This window comes from Thermobia domestica, chromosome 1 (genome assembly GCF_964235325.1).
Source record: "Thermobia domestica chromosome 1, izTheDome1.hap1.1, whole genome shotgun sequence".
Classification (NCBI taxonomy): domain Eukaryota; kingdom Metazoa; phylum Arthropoda; class Insecta; order Zygentoma; family Lepismatidae; genus Thermobia; species Thermobia domestica.
This window is the reverse complement of record NC_137454.1, coordinates 333,281,511-333,302,812: the sequence shown is the minus strand read 5'-3', so window position 1 is coordinate 333,302,812 and position 21,302 is coordinate 333,281,511. Positions and strand designations below refer to the sequence as shown.

At 35.6% G+C, this 21,302-nt stretch overlaps 1 protein-coding gene across 8 annotated transcripts in view; it reads left to right on the top strand.

Annotated features, from left to right (window-relative positions):
- Dys (Dystrophin) overlaps nt 1-21,302 on the top strand; it is a 1,830,839-nt gene that overhangs the window by 1,751,372 nt on the left and 58,165 nt on the right. For all 8 annotated transcript variants that reach the window (XM_081729421.1, XM_081729456.1, XM_081729463.1 and 5 more), the window contains one exon: nt 20,889-21,017. In XM_081729421.1, the coding sequence (XP_081585547.1) occupies nt 20,889-21,017 (129 nt within the window). The remainder of the gene's footprint in view (nt 1-20,888; nt 21,018-21,302) is intronic.

The window sequence follows — 21,302 nt, the reverse complement described above, 5'->3', positions numbered from 1 at the left end:
GAATAATGAATTCTTCGAATATTCGTAATTCGAATAATGAATTCTTCGAATATTCGTAATTCGAATAATGAATTCTTCGAATATTCGTAATTCGAATAATTGATTCTTTGGATATTCGTAATTCGAATAATGAATTCTTAGGATATTCGTAATTCGAATAATTGATTCTTCGAATATTCGTAATTCGAATAATGAATTCTTCGAATATTCGTAATTCGAATAATGAATTCTTCGAATATTCGTAATTCGAATAATGAATTCTTCGAATATTCGTAATTCGAATAATGAATTCTTCGAATATTCGTAATTCGAATAATGGATTCTTCGGATATTCGTAATTCGAATAATGGATTCTTCGAATATTCGTAATTCGAATAATGAATTCTTCGAATATTCGTAATTTGAATAATGGATTCTTCGAATATTCATAATTCGAATAATTAATTCTTTGAATATTCGTAATTCGAATAATGGATTCTTTGAATATTCGTAATTCGAATAATAGACTCTTCGAATATTCGCAATTCGAATAATGAATTCTTCGAATATTCGTAATTCGAATAATGAATTCTTCGAATATTCGTAATTCGAATAATGGATTCTTCGAATATTCGTAATTCGAATAATGAATTCTTCGAATATTCGTAATTTGAATAATGGATTCTTCGAATATTCGTAATTTGAATAATGGATTCTTCGAATATTCGTAATTTGAATAATGGATTCTTCGAATATTCGTAATTCGAATAATGAATTTTTGAAATATTCGGTATTCAAATAATGAATTCTTCGAATAGCCTATTTGTAATTCGAGTGATGGATCCCTCCAATACTCATTATTCGAATATTTGAATAGAACTCATTAGTCAAATAATTGTTCGAATATTGAAAACGAATTATTCGAGTATCTGCGAGAAAATTGTTCGAATACGAATAATCAGATAATTCTAACAGAACTAGTTGAAATCATGTCACGGGTAATTCAAATAGAACTTCAACATCAAACTGTCATAAACAAAATACAATTTCGGAAACACAATCTTATTATTTTTTTTAAAAAAAATCCAATATCAATTTTAATATTAACGCACTCTTCCAGCTTATGTATGCGTGTTTATTTCGGAGACAGGAAACTTTCCACATAGATAGAAGAAAAATCGGAAAATAGAGCAGCATATGTGGTTGGTTGTCTTGTTATTTTTTAAAAATGTTGTTTTCCGTCTTTCCATTATCAGACTTTTAATATGCATGGAAAATTTAAGTTTTAAATGGACATCTTAACGATGTGAAAGAGGGAAGTTAAAAGCGCTTTGTGCGTCGTGGGCGTGTAACGGAAATTGAATTGGCAGTTGTTTTGGCGCGATTCGTTACTGCAAGAGCTAACTACGACAAGGCTTGTTTCCTTATTGTCATAGATGTCTTCTCGAAACAGTGTTACCAGATGTTATGCAAATCTTGGGACGTTTGTAGATTTATATACTTTTAACTTCGATTCGTGTCATTTTGCATGCATTTTCACCGTTAACTAATTTAAGCACCAACATTTTAAGCACCACTATAAATTCCATTAAGAAGTGCTCGGAAGATTTGAGGAAGAAAGCATTAGAAGTAAGTTTTTTTGTTTCCTTAGTTTCTATTATTTCTTTCACATGTTCTTTGACGTCCTTCGATTTACTTTAGGGAAAGAAAGAATGAAAGCAAAGCTAACTATAGGGTAGACCAAAAATATGGAAACACTGACGTAAAAGTGGAACCAACCACACTTTGTGATCACAGGTGCTAATGCAAGTCATTGTACAGGGTGATCCACGAAAAAGCAACATGAGGTTGAATGAGTGACGGGCTGGTTGTTCTAGGGCCATCAGTTAGTTACATGCGGGACTATTCCTACGTGATAAACATAAAAATCACCATATATAATCTACTTTTGAAAAATAGCTAAGCTATAGCTAACCAGGACTCGGTGTGAAGTGCAAAACTTTTCGTTCTGTTTACCAAACTGGAATGAAAATATAAAACTTTCCTTAAAACTTTATTTTCTTAAAACGCAATTTCCTTTTCTTCGTCTCTTATTGTAAGCAGGTAAAAAAAACTCCAAATAAATAATCACAACCACACAACGACTGCATCGTTAAACAGAAAGTTTATATCGTTAAACACAGTTAAATAATCATGTACAGGATGGCGCGGAGCCAATCAACATATTTCAAAGTCGAATAATGTGCAGGCGCGATAGCTTGGTGTGAGTTACAGATGAAAGATTGGAAGAGAATAGGATGCCATTTTATAGGAATACCATAACAGTTATTATAAACATTGTTAGAGCGTTGAACAGTGTGTCTTCTGTGTTCGTACTTATTACGAAACGAAGTGAGTCATTGAAGTGAATCGACTGTTTATACATTTCATTGTTACCTGACATTACGCCAAAAGTCCATTGTAACTGTTGCAGTGTTCTTATGAAATGACACTTTCCATCACAACTTTCCATCCACTGCCGCAACACACTCCAACCTATCGCTCCTGCACAATATTTAACTTTGAAATGTCTCAGTTGGCTCCGCGCTACTCTATATATGAAAACACTTTGTCCAAAAGTTTATATCTATCTATATCTATATCTATATCTATATCTATATCTATATCTATATCTATATCTATATCTATATCTATATCTATATCTATTTATCTAAATAAATGAAAGTCACTATGTTTGTGACTTAATAACTCTTGAAACATTCGACCAATCTCGATCAAATCTTCAACATAGATAAAGTTCAAGCCTGGGATAGCTTTTGTCATTTCACTTTGCTGGTGCAACTTAGAGGAGGAAGAGGGGGAGATTTTTAATTGATCGAAAATGACCGATATTAGTGTCGAATACATAGTTTTCGGGGTCGCTGAGATGAACAGTGACACTTCGGATGCTGTTTAATTCAAAATTCAGCCCTTTATGTCCAAAATGACGTATTCTCCTCGTGCGACGAACGGGTTCTGCTAGTTATAACTAAATGGATCTAAGTTCATATATTTAAACTGTGGGCATAGTAGCTTTACTTTCGTTCAAGGATTGTTTTCTTTAGAGCAGACTTTCTCAATCCATTTCATATGATGACTCTCCTTTGATCACATACTCTTACCAGCGACCTCCAGAAGTAATTTCTGGCACGTAATAGTCCTTTTGATTATTTTGCTGAGTATTGCTTGTAAAGCCTAATGAAACCACACCAGGTTCATTTAGAATTGTATTTTAATATGCATATTTTTTGTTGTATTTAGGGCTTCTTCGTGGCTAAACGGTTAGCATACGCGCCTTTGGCGTGGAAGCCCGGGTTCGATTCCCGGCGAAAGTTCATGTGGTTTGGATTCCACGTTAATCAGTAGGTTCACGTCTCATATAACCTCACTGCTGAACGGGACGGTAAATTCAGCTTAATTTTTGTTGTATTTTTCTTGTTTCACTATGTAGTTTTTCATACGTGTCGTTCACCTTTTATTCTATTATTTTTCAAATGATTCTTTATATGTTTAAAATTTTGTTTAACATTGTTTACTGTTTTTGACAATTAATACGGAAATAACACAGTAACATCATTTCAGATTTTGCCAGGCGGAAGGAGGGGCCAAAATTGTCCACCGACATAAGAGTTTCAAGTGTTTAGTAGTATATTAGTATACACTTCGTTAAAAAGCATGTGTTACTCAAATTCAGGGGATAATTACCTGTTACCCTCTTCCCAAATGACGTTCTTGAAATAACAAAATAGCTATCCAAAATACGAAATTCAGAATAATTTTTAAGAATATATCTTTCTGCTAATGGATCCTAGTTATGCGTACATTTTATCTTTTTCACTTTCTTTCGCGATCCTCGTGTATTTCTCTCGAAACTTTCAGGTTGAGAAACCCTACTTTAGAAAATCGAAGGGTGTTAAAATTGAGTGCATGTTTATAGTGTGAGATTTGTAGCTTTCCACTTGTTTAAGAATTGTATTCCTTAGAAAATCGGCAACTGTTAAAATTGGGTGGAGGATTGGATTGCAGCATTGTTTATATTTTCATTTAATTTAGTGACTTTATATTTTCATTTAATTTAGGGACTTTATATTTTCATTTAATTTAGTGACTTATAGACTAGTATAAGTTCTAGTTTATATTAATAATGGCATGAGTTACAAGGGTTACAAATTTTTCACAGGTAACCCGGGTCCAGGTGCCGCTTCTCAGACCCGGTAACATAGACAGTGACGACGCGAGCTTTAATCTTCGGGGCAAGCGAAGGGACAAAGACATTTTTGGGGGCAGTTTTTTTTTTAAACCGAGAATGATACTCTTATATTACTTGACCTAGATTACAAAAACATGTCTAGGGTGCAGTTATAGGGGGCCAGACAATGTTACTGGAGGGCGCCTGTCCCCTTACATTGTCACTGGATACAGAAACTCGAAACTAACCAATAAAATATTAACTCTAGAGCACTACTGCAGAATGATACTATTCGAGCACAAATATTATGTGGTCCTTTCCCGGCATGGCATTTCTTCAAATATAATTTCCTGTTTATTCATCTTCCTATGCTGAAAGATAATGCAGTAGTTTAGAATACATATTATGCAAAGAAATTAAGCAAAACACTGTTTAGGCTCATGGATTCTCTTACAAAGTCTTTCCAGGAAGTTCCGCTACTGCGTTCACGAATACAAATTTATTGAAGATTTATGTACAGTGGATCAAAATTCTTCAAAATAAGACCCTCTTGCGTAAATATACTATTCCCAGCGCTCCTGCCGCGATTGGTTTTCCACTTGGCAGAAGTCTGCATCTGGAATCTCCTTCAGGGCTCGTGTCGAAGCTGCTTGTATGAATTCTACTGTTCCATAATGGTGTCCTTTTAGGCTCTGTTCCATACGAGAGGAGTGAAAAAAGTTGCAAGACGTTGTAGTTAACACCTACCAGAAACTCTCTTATGTGTATCGACGTGTGAGTCAGCCCATTATCGTGATGAAGAATCGGTGATATTCCTTCGTTTGGGACGAACCCTTAACTTTTCAGTTCCACACAAATAAACGTAATCGGGTAACCACTGTTGAATTACGCACTGTATCTAGATTCCTGGCAACATCTTAAGACAATTGTTTATTTGTGGCCCGATTTACACACTCCAAGGGTTCCAAAGCAAGTGAGCCATGTGTTTTCCTATGCCTGACATCTCCCACCAACGTCCTTGCCCATGGAGATCTCCCTCCACGTCTTTTCGTTGCCCAGAAACAAACGGTTCCGATACTTTTTGGACCACATTTTTATATTCTGCATGGCAGGCTTTGTCCGATTAAACTTTTGGCATCCATCACAAGAAAAACATGTAACTTTCGCTTTTCCTTTGATAGTTCTTGCAGTTATTTTTCAGTGTAGTACTTTAATACAAGCATACGCAAATGCAAGAAGAAGGAAAAAATTAGTTTGATGAGAAGAGAAGAGAGAATCATTCTCTCCATATGTACGATGTTTCGTTATTATATTTACGTATAAAAGATGTAAGTAGTTGCAACACTGCGACACGTCAAACAAAAGCCATTATCGCTTGCAATTCCTCCCGGCTCCATTACATCACCAGTATCTCACTCTTCCACCTACCATTTGATACATTTCACGTCCTTCTCGTAGATGCTTGGCTGTCTCTTCTCCCCTAATAGAAAATGTGTGACAATGAGCAAGAAGAAATCTGCAGAAAAATCAAGAACCTTTATTATAACTATTAATAAATAGACATTTGAAGACGTTAGCGATTTGCTTTTTTTTTATTATTTTGAAACAAAATATACGACTTCTAGACAGTTTCGATTTGCTCGTTGTGACATAATAAAAAGTTGCAAGTGTAGGCGAGAGAAAACTGTAAGCGAAATTGTATATACGCATAACGACTTAAAAGAGGGCGGCTACAGACTGAAGAGGTATTATGACTCATTTACAGCCCATATAAAAGAAATTAGTTTTTCAAGATTTGAAGACGGCTACGATATTAGCATGCGCGCTCTCGTCTTGTCAGTAATTGCTTTCGAAAATGGAAACCAATTCCATTAACTGACTTGTTAAGGCACTAAAATGTTTCTGCGATTAGTATACTGAGCAATAAATTATATTCTAAGAAAGAAAAATGTTATTAAATATGGCGGTTTTAAAAGAGGTCTGTTTTTTTAATTTTCTTTTTTTAGAAGTCTCTATGCATTTTTAGTATTAATTTAATTTTTACTTACAAATCGAATCCACTAGATCGTTATTGTTTGTAGCCTTAGGGAAGATGAGGATTACGTATGATTAGCAGTTGTTTCTTTCTTAAGCATTATTTCTGATCAAAATTGCTAACAATTCAGTGTTGTAAAGTATTGATCGAGTAATATTGAAACATATTGAAAATATATATGCACATTCGACATTTTTCTCACATTAAACTTAACTACTTAAAAAAAATATATATATTTTTATGGGAGTCTTAATACCCAGTATATCAGCTTCCTTACCTACACTCGATCTCCTTTTAACATTAAGCATCGCTCCAAAATACTTACAGTTTCGTTATTGATACGGGAATACTGAAATACCCTCTTTGTGTATTAAAACTAACCAACCAACTCTATGGCCTATGGAACCCGAAGGTTCAATGCCGCGATTACAAAAGCTCTCCAATGTCTTCTATCCTAGCCAACTGGCTCCAGTTTCTACTTTGTATTCCTATTTTTGCGAGATCCATCTTAATATTGTCCTCCCATCTGCCCCTAGGTCTTCGTAATGGTCGTTTCCCGATTAGTCTTCCAGTCAAGACTTTGAAAGAGTTTCTACTTTCTTCCATCCTAGCTACATGACCAGCCCACCTAAGCCTCCTAGACTTGATGACCCTAACAATGTTTGGTTTAACCGCATAAATTATTTAGTCCCTCGTTATGAAGTTCCCGCCATTTCTCCATTCCCGTTCCTCTTAGGACCGAATATTTGTCTCAGGGTCTTGTTCTCATATACTTTCTGTCTACGTTCTTCCCTCAGAGTACTCGACCGTGTATCACAACCATACAGCACAACAGGCATAATTATCGTTTTATATATTTTAACCTTCAAATTCCTCGATAGAATTCGCGACGACAAGAGATTTTGAACTGAATAATAGTATTACTATCTGTGTGTATTAGTGGAACTAATTGTTCTCACTAAGCTTTCGTTTATTCTGCAAATTGGCTGCACGTTAGCGACATATGGTGCCATCAGACAGAAGGGAGCGCAGTTAGTGTCAACAATTAGCCTGACTGACAGACTGAGATTCTTATGTTTATACAATTTCTGTCCAGAAAGTTCTGTGAATGTGTCTGTATTTCGAATGGATTGTTGTCGTACCTGAAACAGAAGTTACTCTCCTTTGAAATAATCCTCATTGATAGAAATGATCTTCTGGGAACGGCTGTACAAGTTCCGGAAACTCCTGGCGGACTCGACTTCAGGAAAGACCTTCAGCTGGATCGTAACATTATGTTAGATGTCCGAAATATCCGGAAACCTCTGGCCCTTCAGAGTTGATTTCAATTCGGGGAACAAGAAAAAGTCAGGGAGAGAAGTCTAGGGAGTAGGGTGACTAATTGAGTGACACAACTCCCCTGTTGGCCAGGAACTGTTCCCGCAGAAAGGTAGTATGTGGCCGTACATTGTCGTGGAGTAGTGTCCAGTCACATTGCTTGGCTTACTGGGGACATACCAGCTTGATCTGTAGCAGTAGACGCTTCAGTATTCCATGTACGTATCGGCGTTTAATGTGTTGTCCTCAGGGAGGAATTCTTAATGGATGAGGCCCTGAGAGTAGAAGAACACTACGAGCATTGTCTTGACGCAGGATCTCTCACATATAACTCCGTACTTTGACGCTTACTTTCGGGTTCGTACGTCAGGCACTAAATTTCATTGCTCGTGACGATGGTTTTTCAGGAAATTTCGGTCTCGATCCGCCTTATCCATGATGTCTCCACAGGCCTCAAGTTGAAGTTGCATTTATTCCGTTTTCAAAGTATTGGACACGAATCTGAAGAAAAGTTTGCGTTTACCCAATTCCTTGGTCACTGAGGTGGGGCGTACATACGGTACCAATTCCCATTTCGTCCGCTATCATTCGCAATGTGACACGACGATCCTGGGCCAAAAGTTTCTTCACTTTCTGTACGTTATCTGGGCAGTTTTATACCGACTAGTTCGAGGAGGCGTCTTCCACGGTATCACGTTTTTCGTAAACGTTTAAAACACTCATAAACGTACTTCAAAACGACACCACGTTCTTCTTAAACTGTTGTCAGTATTTCATATGCCTCTTTCACTGATTTTTCAAGTTTGAAACAGAACAGTATATTCGTTCTCTGTTCCATTTTGGTATTTTTTTTTTTTTTTTTTTTCGTTTCGACTGCGTGCACTACACCTACATTTCTACAATGTGTCTCTTACACACGATAAGCACACTCCAAGCGCAGCTGTTCAGGAACAGGTTCAGGCTTGTCTTGACCTGTTCAATGGGGAATGAGGCGATGGTGCACTATTACGACCGCGAGCAGTATGATGTCATTCACCGAACTTTCTGGACAGAGGTCATAATAAGGATTACGGATATATAAATATTTTCGCTTAGACATTTATGCAACCTGTAACTATTAATGATTTGAAGTTTGCATATTAGCGTTGCTAATAGATTGTAATGTTTGTTTTACAAATAGGATTGATTAACATCGCTTGACTTCTGTAGTTTCCTATCGATTAACTGCATACCAACAGTTTCACTTGCTTGAGATCAATACTAATTGACTGTTGTTGGTCAGCATCGAAACTATATAGGAACGAGACCTATAGTTACAATCTCGAGTACTCGAGTGCGTTCGATCCTCTTTCACCGGGAAACAAACCCCGGAATCTTGCTCTAGCCACTAACTAGGAAGGTGTTCACACTTTGACATGTAGATATCAACACGTTTCAAAAGAGCTAATGTACGTAGTAGTTTCTGTGGCGGAACAAGTTGCCTAGAAGGAGAACTAGGCAGTACATACGAATTCTTTTAGTAAATTCATTAAAGAGGTACCTCGTGGCTAAGAGGTTAGCGTATGCACTTTGGCATAGGAAACCCAGGTTCAATTCTCGGCGGCAGCTCATGTGGTTTGGATCTCACGTTAAGGTGTAGATCCACGTCTCATATAACCTTTCTGCTTAAAGGGACGCTAATCTCAACAACAGACCAGATTCAATTCATTAAATATAGAAGCATTATATTTTAAATTGTTCTTGTCAGTTTTTTTTTTCTAAAATTTTATTGCAAAGAAATGAAATATTTAAGTTTTACGTCTTACGGCTATGCTGGCTAGGCTAAAAGAGACGACGATAATGAGAAATGAATGAATTGGTGGAATGAATAAAGTGCGAGGAAACGGAAGAACCTCAAGAAAACCCACGCACACGGTATTTGTCCACTACAAATCCATTTGGCGCGAGACGGGATCAAACCAGTGACCCCATGCACCATAGGTGAATGCTCTACCACTGAATTACCGCGGCCAAAAAGAAAATGAATAGTTATATGCTAAGAAATTTAGCAATATTACTTCAAAGAGAATTCAGTTATGTGCTTTGATTCAAAATTAGTACGAACCCAGAATTTTTATTTTTGTTTCCACGATCGGTACTGTAAATTCACATTATAAGTTACAGTATCGCATTGATATAGTATATAAAATGAGAGTTACTATATAAAAATTACCAACAGATTTGTCATTAATTACGCATAAGTGATTTATTTCTTCCCTTTAAAAAAAATAATTTGAGTGTCCAGATTTTAGAATTAATTAAATATTAAAACAGACCCATCACATTCTACTTTTTTTCTGACCAATACTACAGAAGATAGATATCTCCAATACATACATGACCCATTTACACTGCTACTCCAAAAGATTCAGAGAATCATACGGATTTTTTATATACACCAAAGCGTAATACATATATACGCCGCAGTATATCTTAGTCAGATGCGAACCTAAAAATTTTTGTTGGGAATGGGACCAGTAGTACAAGCCATTACGTCTATGTATTACTGAACGGGTATTATTCTGTACCCGATAAATAATTGTAAAAATTCTTCCAGCTACATTTTCAAAAAAAGAGAACTACATTGCTTCAATAAGAGAAAGGGTACAGGGCGAAATGTAAAATCAAATATTCATGCTATATCAATCATTTTTTTTTTTTTTGATACAAGTACAGTTTTATTAAGAAAGTGTACAAATATATGTTGAGCCAGGAAGTTCTTTGGGGGGCCCCGGCCCCAGTGGAACCCCGTGGGTGCGCTCCTGGTTATGTTCAGTGAAAGGCTATTCCATGTAACAGAGTAATTTCACCGCTAGATGTCACTTTCAAGCTTCGAATAGCAAACAAGGCCTAGCGCAGTAGCGCCTACGGGCATAACATGAATCATTGACCCACAGAGCAGTGATCAGTTTACTTTCGATTTCGTTTATAACATTTTTTTTTCTTCTTCTCCGGGAGGAATTTTTGCTGCGTTTCTTAATATAGAAAAGTGTGTGATATTGAAGTTGTATTTCCAAAGTTATGCATTAATATCAACAAATACATGTCACACAAAGAAAAGCACTACTCAGAATAATTGTAGGTGTTTTCTGATATGCATTACATATAATTTGTGCACTGTAAGGTCGCTTAATGTATATAAAGCTTGTGATTTTCTTATAATGCCAACATTAATAATATAACAGTTTTCTCAAACTGGTACTGTTTTTTGTGACGGACTGTACATCAGTAATGTAATTGTATGTAGTTAATTTACATATCACTACTATATTTTCTTAGTAAATAGAGAGGTTTAGACTTCTTCGTTAGTCTAGTGGTTAACGCGCGCCATTATTACACGGGGTCCTTGGTTCGATTCCAGGTTAGAAAACTTTGGCTTTGAATGAATTATGTTTGTTGGGATCACACCTTAAACTGTATATCCACGTCTCATATACCCTGGTGCTGAAAAACGACGCTAAATATCAACAAACAACAACAGGTGAAGTGATCTCACGTGGCTATATAGTTACCATATGTATCTTTTTCATGATAAACCTGTGTTCGATTCTCTGTGGAAAATAATACAAAATTTAACACTTTTTTTTACTTGTTTTTCATAAGTGAAAGGAGACAATGAAATGCAACCTACCACAATCATAGATTATGTTATCCTACTACAGAAAATATGAACCTGAAGAATTTTCAGTGTTGTCATCCGTAGAAATTACAGTGCTGCCAGAATAACATTTCCCCAAAAATTTAATTTAAGATAGGACTAGAGGAACGAACTCAACTACATTTGATTACCTATCATGTTGTTTTGGTAACTACTTTTTAAGTAACATTATTATTTAATTTTAATAACTGTATGTTAAAACTATTTTGTTTATTACAAACTAAATACAACTGTTATCTAAAATGTAGTTCACATGATTCCAAGACAACATTATATGTATTGAAATGCAGTTGAGTTCGTTCCTCTAGTCGCCTCCTTAACTTAGATTTTGGGGTAAATGTTATCTGGCAACACTGCAATTTCTATGGATGGCAACACTGACAATTCTTCAGGTTCATATTTTCTGTTGTAAAATAACTATCCACGATTGTGGTAAGTTGCAATTCATTATCTCCTTTCACTTATGAAAAACAAGCAAAAGAAAAATGGTAAATTTTATATTATTCTTAGTATGTCAGGTTTTTAGTATGCCAGTTCTACATTTCACATAGGATCTGTACTGAAAACGTTTGTTAAACTTCAATACCACCAAGTAATCTCGGTAAATGGAGACTTGTCTAATTGGAAATCGAACTCGGGACTTCTCATATGAAAAGCAGCACACTGATTACTTGCTTACGGGGAGGATAAGTAAGTACTTTGGTAGCACTCAAAGCTTTGGCTTGATATTACTACTACAAGCAGTGTCCCTCCTTTTTTTTTCTTTCGTTTTAGCGACATGGGCACACATACGTATTAATCTTCCAAGCTATTGTGTTCTATAGAAGGAAATATACACATTGTTCCCTCGTTGTCAGAGACAATGTAGCTGGAGAGAAGACAAATTTCGGAAGTTTGCTCCTTTACAAAATGACCTCTCAGGTGAAACACAAGTTGCAACTGTCGACAAGATTTCCGCTATTATGTGTAGACAACAAAAGTGGTGCAGAAACTCCGAAAATTAAAGCGATCTTTTCTCGTAATTGAAACAGCGTGCAAAAAGCAGCTGTTTTCGGTATCTTCTTTTTATAAAAGGGGTCAGCTTGTTATATTTTCACGTCTCTAGCCACGTTGAAATCATGTAAAACTGGCTCTTGTCATTGTTCAAAAGGAGCGCATGCAGGTTTTTGCATCTAGTGCTGATGAAGAGAGGGTTTTATTCAGGTTTCCACCGTCTGAAAAGCCAGAATTTACTTTCTTTTTTTTCTCCTCACTCATGTGAACATGCACGGACTGAGCAGAGAGGAATTCAGTGTATAAAAGGTGTCATTCAGAAAGGATGTTGGAAAATATCTCGCAAGGAGAATATGTGAATTACACTTCGTACGCGTAAGCATTGTTAGTTTTGCAAGGTATGAATGTTCTTCCGTTTTCATAAATCTGACCACATTGCTACTAAAGCTGAAACTTAAGACTGAAATTCATTATCTGTAATTTTCATCTCACCTTTATATTAGCCATGACAGCAACGTAAAGCTGAAATCCGACCTTAAGTTCAGATTAACTTAAGGCTACTTAAATAAATTTTAATCACAGATTGATAACTTATTTCAAAGAAAAAAATGGGTACGTACTGTGGTTATTTCTCTTGGGTTATTTAGGAACTTTCTCGCTCTCTGGGGTTATTTACTAATTTTATCGCTCCCATTTTTATTTACTTACTAGGTGTAAACCAGCCGTCGTTGTCAACTCTTAAATTCAGAACATCAATTAAAAGAAAGGAAGGGGAAAATATTTTTACTCCATTTCCCGCGGTTTATCCTCTGCTCTTACGTAACCCTCACAGCCAGGACATAAAATGGGTTGCATACACTCAAGGCATTTTCAGAAACTGTGAGAAACATGCAAATGTTTTCGCACACATTTTCACATTTCACATTTTCACTGAGCCGAAAATAAAAAAAAAATACATCGTATAGAATTACATCTGGTGAAAATTTGTGTGTGTACCAAACTTGGTCTCTCAAGGCCACTCCTTTCTATGAGGAAGCATCGTGACACGCACACATGCAGATACAGACATTATTTTATATATAAAAATATAAATTGAGTCATGAATTTGTATGCTTGTTAGTGAAATATTTATTTGAGAGATATGAACGAGAGATAGTTACGAGTCGTTTTTCGAAAATTTTGTCTCATACCTGTCAGTAAACTATACTTTTCTATTTCCCCTAAAGAAATGCATTTCGCATTATAAGTTCGTTAATGCAAGTAGATTTTTATCCATTTCTATGCACTTGGTGTATAATAATAAAATTGTCACTGGCAGTGGCGAATCCAGGATATGATCAAGGGAGGGGCTAAACCATAGTTTGCTGTTTTATCCAATGTAAAGCAGGATTGAAGCCCATTTTATCCAGTGTATACTGAGCGTCAAGGGGAGGACTATAGCCCCCCTTGGATCCGCGCCTGATCACTGGTATCTTTTATAAAATTTATTCTTTACGGAATATAGTACTTTAGTGCTATTTTGGCTCTTTTAGCACTAATAAATTCCAACAGCTTATTATGATTTCATCTTTTAAATAGATTATATGCATTTCCATGCACTCGATGTATAATAGCTTTTATTGATGTATAATGTTACTTGTATTTTTTAAAAATTAGGATTACATAGTGGGATTTATAAGATTATAAAGTCAGTATAACTCTTAAATGAAAGCGAATAATTAAATTATGTTTTTTCAATAGATAAATAGAGCGATTTTCTAGGCTGAGTTCGTTAATGGAGTCAATTCGTTAACATTTGTACGGGTAACAGTGACGTTAATGGTAGCTATCCATATCTTCTTTAAAAATCTATTACATTCCCTTGGTGCTACGCAACCTGCACAGTAGCAGGGAAATATTGGTTGCATAATTTAAAAGGATACGCAGCTTTTCCTAATGCAAAACGCTCCTCCGAATATCCTATAGATGGAATCGCATGATTCTCTTTACTTTCTTTACCAGAATTTATTACATTTGTTCTGCATGATACATAAATTTGTGCTATAATAGACTTCTGGATATTTTAGCACTAAAAAATTAATAAATTAAATTGTTAATATTATTATTTACTAGTTGTTCGCCCAAACCCGTCCCATAGATTAAAAATGTGTTAATGTTCTTAATTCTTAACTTGTCCTAATAGCGAACATGGTCAGTATCACCTTTAGCGATTTAAAAAAAAAATGAAAGCTGGAATTATGTTGAAATTAAATCATCAGAATATAGTACTGTACACGTACACAAATATTAATCCTCAAATCTACATATGATTAGTGTCATTATCATATTTTGAAATAATTTAAATTTAAATGAAATAGCGTTTTATAATTTGCAATTATTCAGCACAATATTTTTAAATCTGCAAATTGTCTGCGCGTCAGCGTCAACTATTGACATCAATCAAGCAGGTAACGCTGGCGACGACATCTGTTAGTTTGACTGTGTACTATTAGGATTTACCGTTACTCAGAAACGGACATATTCTATTATTATAAATAGGATTAGATCATAATTTCGCCTTTTGTGTCGATGAAAACAATTGCTCTATAACTTGAAAATACAAATCATTGATATGAAGGTTTTGAATAGTATTAATTCTGAAATTTGTTTTGCATTGTAGCCCTACAGTTTCATTTCCTGAGTTTTACGTTTTGTGTGTGTGCTGTTCCGGTACGTTAGACGGAATTGACAAATTTGTACACTTGCTTCGTCAAATCTACTGTTTTCTTTGTATTTTCTGACACTTCATTCAACATCATCTGTGCGAGTACTTTATTTGAGGCCCAATATTAAGATGAAAATGGCACAGAACGATTCATAATTGGTTTTAGGCTTTTATTAACAGTACCAAAATTGAGTCACAAAGCGACGCCCTCGCAAGTAGTGTTTCTGTTGTGGCAAATTAAGGAACAAATGGATACGTGCGACGAGGAACGTATGCAGGAGGTTGGTGGGTCCTGGGGGTCTGGCCCCCTCCCCCACGAAATCCCTACTTTTCTGTAAATTTAGTTTAATTTTAGGAAGCAATTTTACAAAATTTCATAATTTATACTCATATTGAATTTGGTTCTCCGCAAAAAGTGTAGAACTCCCCCTGAGAAAGTTCCTGCGTACGTGCCTTCAAGCGACAATATAGATTACAATATATGTATTCAAGTGTTAAGTGTAACATAATTTTTGAACCACCATTCCTCCGTGATTGATCGAAAAGAAATCTCGGTGCAAGAACCTTCTCCTCGGTGGTCTCTAATACCATGCAAAATATTAAGAATTGCTTAGTAAATTACTATCATGTCTAAGGGTTAAGCCTAAATGAGATTGGAAGATAACAGAGAATACATTTAGCAGCAGTGTGGTCCGATGTACAAAAGAGAAACAACGTTCATATCTGCAAAATTAAAAATGCTTATGAAGTGTAATTCATATACAGCTCCTTCAGAGTTATCCTGAATGACAGCCTTTATACAATGAACTTCTCTCTGCTCAGTTTTTACACGTTCTCATGAGTGAGAAATTCGATTAAAAACTATGTAGGATGACTCTGAATGATTTCCCTCGCTTAGCTATAATAATAATAATAATAATAATAATAATAATAATAATAATAATAATAATAATAATAATAATAATAATATCTATTCCTGTGCCATAAACAGCCTAATGGCAAAAATACAGCACTTTATTAGACAACAATAATTTTAGGAACACGAAAACTGGATCAAAAGATTGCGATCTTGGGCAATAATCAGTTTTTGGCTCAGGGGCCACAAAATTTTTGAACGGGCCCTAAATCGAGTTTTCGTATTTTCTACGGAATAAGCACATCATACTAACAGTGAGTTAACTGGTGATTTGAGTTTGGCTACACTATATGTAGTTCTCCAGATGTAAGGCCTACAAGAAATTTTTTGATTGAAACATATTGCATATTTTGGGCCAATTGAATCAATTGGGTTCGGCTACACTATGTCTAGTTCTCCAGATATAAGGCCTATAAGAAGGGTTTTGATTAAAATATATTGGATCTTTTGATCCAAAAATAAGCACGTATTTCATGCAATGTAACCTATGTACTGAAACGAAGAAAAATAATAAAATAAAATTAAATTAAATTAAACAACAATTTCTTGTCAAATTAATGCATTTTTTTAAAGTTTCAAAATAGATACATCGTCAAAAATACTACAAATAATATTTGCCGAACTTTAAAAATTTATACTTCTATACCGGTACTGATAAAAATAGATGTTTCAAGCTAGATTAAAAGAATTGGCAATTCTTAAAATTGCGGATTTTGGATTCAAGGATTGATAATGTTGATCCATTTCTCATATTATACATTGGTACACTTATAACTCAATTAAGTAAGCAGTATTCACTATGATATCTATTGTCTAGTATTTTCTGAATAAAATATATTTCAATAAGTTTTCTCCTATCACTTAGTACCTGTAATCTCCAAATCTGATTTTAGTATTCATAACTACGTGAATAATAATAATAATGTTATAAAATGTGATTTTGCCAAAGTATGTAATTGACTAGAATGCCCGTTAGGTTTTCACGTACGAGCTTAAATTGCAAATACCGACACTGTTTACTTTTTATTGTAGCAATTGGATGATTGAATCTGCATAATATGTCAATACAATTATGTCAATAGTTATTAATTTCTCATGCGCAGTTAAATGAAATACCTGGTGAGAGTTAATTGTTTATTATGTCAATGATTTTAAACATAACAAAACAAAAACAAGTAAAATAAAATGACTGAATTATTTGCATTATGATTGGATTCCGAGAGATTATTAATTTTCACTTCTGTATAAATTACATTTTTGTTGTTATTTAGTTATTTAAAAAAATGATACTAGGAATATAAAAGTCTGTTTACAGTTTAAATAACACGCTAAAAAGCTCAATGTATTACGTATTTACGTGAGATACGAGGGTATTTCCAATTCTTTCATGACTTCCACTAAAATATGGCGCCTCCGGCATTAAGCTGTTATTGGTATATAGTGCCATCTATGGAAGAAATAACAGTTCGTTGGGCACAGTCATTTTAATCAGTCTGTGTGCGTTTGACGTTGACATTTTTAAATCTGTTAAATCTGGATTGTGTAGTGGGTTGCTGAAGCTTCGCGAAGCCACAGTCTTTTTAGTGCAGCCTTTAGCAACAACAGCGGTGGGGGATGGAGCATTATCATGCCGTAAGCGAGCTTAACGCACAGCAACTGATTTAAATGACAACCTTCAACAAACCGACCCAGCTGGACAGTTCAGTGTCAGACCGGACCCCAGGACATATGAGTGTGCGGTGTGCAATATTGTGATCGGAAGAACTCGCTTTGAGTTATACAGCCAACCATCCTGACAAGGTTTTCTCGCAATTCCAATAGTAAAATGCCAGGAAATTGCCTTTACTATACTATCTAGACTCGAGTATCCTCCAATCTTGCGTTCGTCTGCTATTTAAATTTTCAAGATATGAAATGCATATCCTAAAATTATTTTTAGCATATCGCAAAGAATAATGGCTGCAGCATTTGAAGTGGATTTCTAAACCCATTTATTACTTGGATCTAGCGGTCTTTTATTTTTTTCGATTCAAATTAATGCTGTTAAAATTTGAATAGTTCATTATTCGAATATCTGATTCCGATAGCGCATAATTATTTGAATCATTGAATATTGAAAACGAATATTCAGGTAGTCGAATAATATCAGAACAACGAATATTCGAATAACATCAGGACAACGAATATTCGAATAACTCCTCTATTAATTTTAAAAGTAGTAATTCAAATACGCATTGTAAAGCCGGGAAATTCAGATATACGAGGGCTGATCAGAAAGTAAGGTTACAAAGCCTGCAGTTAAACGTCTATATTTTATTTCATACAACCAATACAGCCAACAGATAATACATGCATTAGATTATTTTTCGATATAGTCTTCATATTGATTGAGGTACTTATCTCATCGTGGGATGAGGTTCAAGATTCCATCCAGGTAAAAATGTTGTTCTTGCGTGTTGAGCCACGTTCTCGCGAAGTGTTTCACTTCCTCGTTTGAAGCGAAGCGACGGCCTCCTAGATGCGCCTTCAAGTGCGGGAACAGGTGAAATTCGCTTGGAGCGAGGTCTGAACAGGAGGGAGAGAGGTTGATGATGTCCCAGCGAAACTGCTTCAGCAGCGATGTGGTCTTCTAGGCTGTATGCGGGCGCACGTTTTTGTGAAGGAAGATGACGCCCTCGGTGAGAAGCCCTGACCGTTTCCTGGCCTGATCTCTCCGTAACTCTCTATCAGCTACCGGCGAATTTTAGCCGTGGTTACATGATTCGCTCACAGAAATCGAATAACTAAGCGGAATTCTTCGCGAGACGAGTTTTGCAAATGAAAAAATGAAATGAAATCTTTGAGTTTTACGTCCCACGCATATGTCGGTGAGGCTAAAGGAGACGGTGAAAATGTGAAATGAATGAATATGGCAGAATGAAGAAAATGGGAGGAAACGGGAAAACCCACGAGCACGGTGTTTGTCCACCACAAAGTCCACACGGCGTGAACTAGGATCGAATCAGGGACCCCAAGCACCGGAGGTGAACGCTCTACCACCGAGTCACCGCGCCCCACAGTTTTCCAAACGAGTCGCCATTTATGTTTACCTACAACTAGCGCTGTAGGTGGCGGGTGGCTGAAACTGCACAGTTTCCAACTCCGTGTATTAAAATTACTGCACACTTCTCATTCCCGTATAACAATGAAACTTCAGAACATCGGGTTTGTAACCTTAGTTTCTGACTCTCCCTCTCCCTTGTTTTGGTTCTTGGAGTGTGAGCTTGCTTTAACATATATTTTGTGTATCATCCAACTCATTTGCCGTAAACGCTAAACTAAAGATTTAATGTGATTCGTTCTGCTTTTAAATGCTAAACGCATATTTTCATCTGGATGATTTTTAAAGTTATTTTTTGAGTCTTGCTCCCTCATTAAGTAGAAACAACCTAGTATTTTGAGCCAAATTACCCAATGGCATCTGAAGTTGACAATTAAAAGGCAACATAGTGTGATTATATACCAAACAGAGGCTTCGCAATTGACAGTTATTTACCAATGAGAGCGATGCATCCGTTTGGCTTATTAGACCAATTCAATTGATGAAGTTCGCGTGATCCAAACATATGAGGCCACAATTTGTAGACCATACATACATACATACATACATACATACACTAGATATCTATACCGCACACTTTGTTACAGGAAGGAAAGAAATCTAAAATATATTTGTTATGTTTCTACTTTTAATATTTTATAATGGAAACTGCATTTAATGCAACTGCAACATATCCTGATAGTGTAATAAGGGAAATAATGATGAATCATGAAAATATTCAATCCTTCACGCAAATATTTGAAATTTTGTTCTTCGTTCTACAGGGACATATGCATGGGGTAAGTCCTGGGAGACTAACCCCCTCCAAAAGCCTGAACTATGGGATCCACCAGGGGCGCACCGGCAGGGAATCCACCGGGTACGGACTTCCATCCGAAACGTAACTCAACATAGATTTGTGCACTTTTTTTAAATAAAACTATACTTGTTTAACAGGAAAATGATTGATGTAGCATGAACATTTGATTTTACACTTCATCTGTACTCTTTCTCTTATAAAAACAGTGTAGTTCTATCATTTTCCCCCCTGAAAATATAGGTGGAAGTATTTTACAATTACTTATCGCGTGCAGAATAATACTCGCTCAATTTTACACAGACTTAATGGCTTATAGTATTGGAACCCCCTCCCCAAAGCTTGCCCCCAACAAAACTTTCTTGGGGAGGTGCCGGGGTCCAACCAATAGTCTGCGGGCCACATATAAATCTCCATCTTTCTTTGATCCTTACGTGTATTTGTTAATGATTTATCTTTTTAAAGTAAAATAATAATTATGCAAGTAATTTTTAGGTCAATTTATAGATATGCCACCTATTCGCTAAGTGGATGAGAAGCGTCAGTCCTATGTTCGTGGTCCCGGGTTTGATTCCCATTTGGAGTGAGTTGGGGTTATTGCCACAGATACAAGCAGTAGGATATATGTTCCCCGTAAAATGAAAATGAAATAAAGTTTGTAGTTTTACGTCTGATGATTGTGCGCTTTAGGCTAAAGGAAATGGATGATTAAAATAAGTGAATAATTATAAAAGAATTGGGAGGATGGGAATGTAGGGGGAAACGGGACAACTTCGAGAAAATTCGCAGATAAAGGAGGTTCCTCTAGTGAAAAAACCGAGAGAGTTGGTCCACTTTTTTTAAATTTATTTTTTCAGACCCAACTTTCTTTTCTAATTACTGCACTGTATGTTATATTAACATTCGCTACATTTCAAAGAACATTTTGATTTTTTTTATTATTATTTCTTGTGTTTGTAATCTTCCTTGTAAATTTTAACTTGGGAGTCCATAAATGAAAGCTCAGGCCACTGGTAAATAATATGACGGGACAATTAGCCTCGTTACTGGTTTTCAATCACTTAATGATAATATGCAATCTAAAGTATACTGATTTAATTATTTAATTTTTTCTTTATTACAGAAAATGCGTTTATTCCAAACCCACATGGATGATCTTGCTAGTCGACTATCTGCAGCTGAAGCCATGAAGAGCAGCTGGCAACCTCCAAGCGACTTAACGGAGGCAGCAGAAATGTTAGAACAACTTCAGGTAAATTATTATATACCTTCCAAAAATCATCATTAAATAATGCTAGGTTTTTAATTGTGAAGCTAAGCTATTGTTAATTGCAACTGCCCCAAAGACTTACATTTCATTTGTTTGTGTTAGTGTTTAAACTATCAATGACATTTTGTAAGTTTGTGTTTTATGTACAATCTTGTTCAAAAAAAGTTTCGTATCTTTTTTCTTGTGAATTATGATAATTTTTGTTGTAATTACACTGTTTTCCTTGTTGAAAATTCATACAAAAATGGAAATCAAATTCTAAAATGT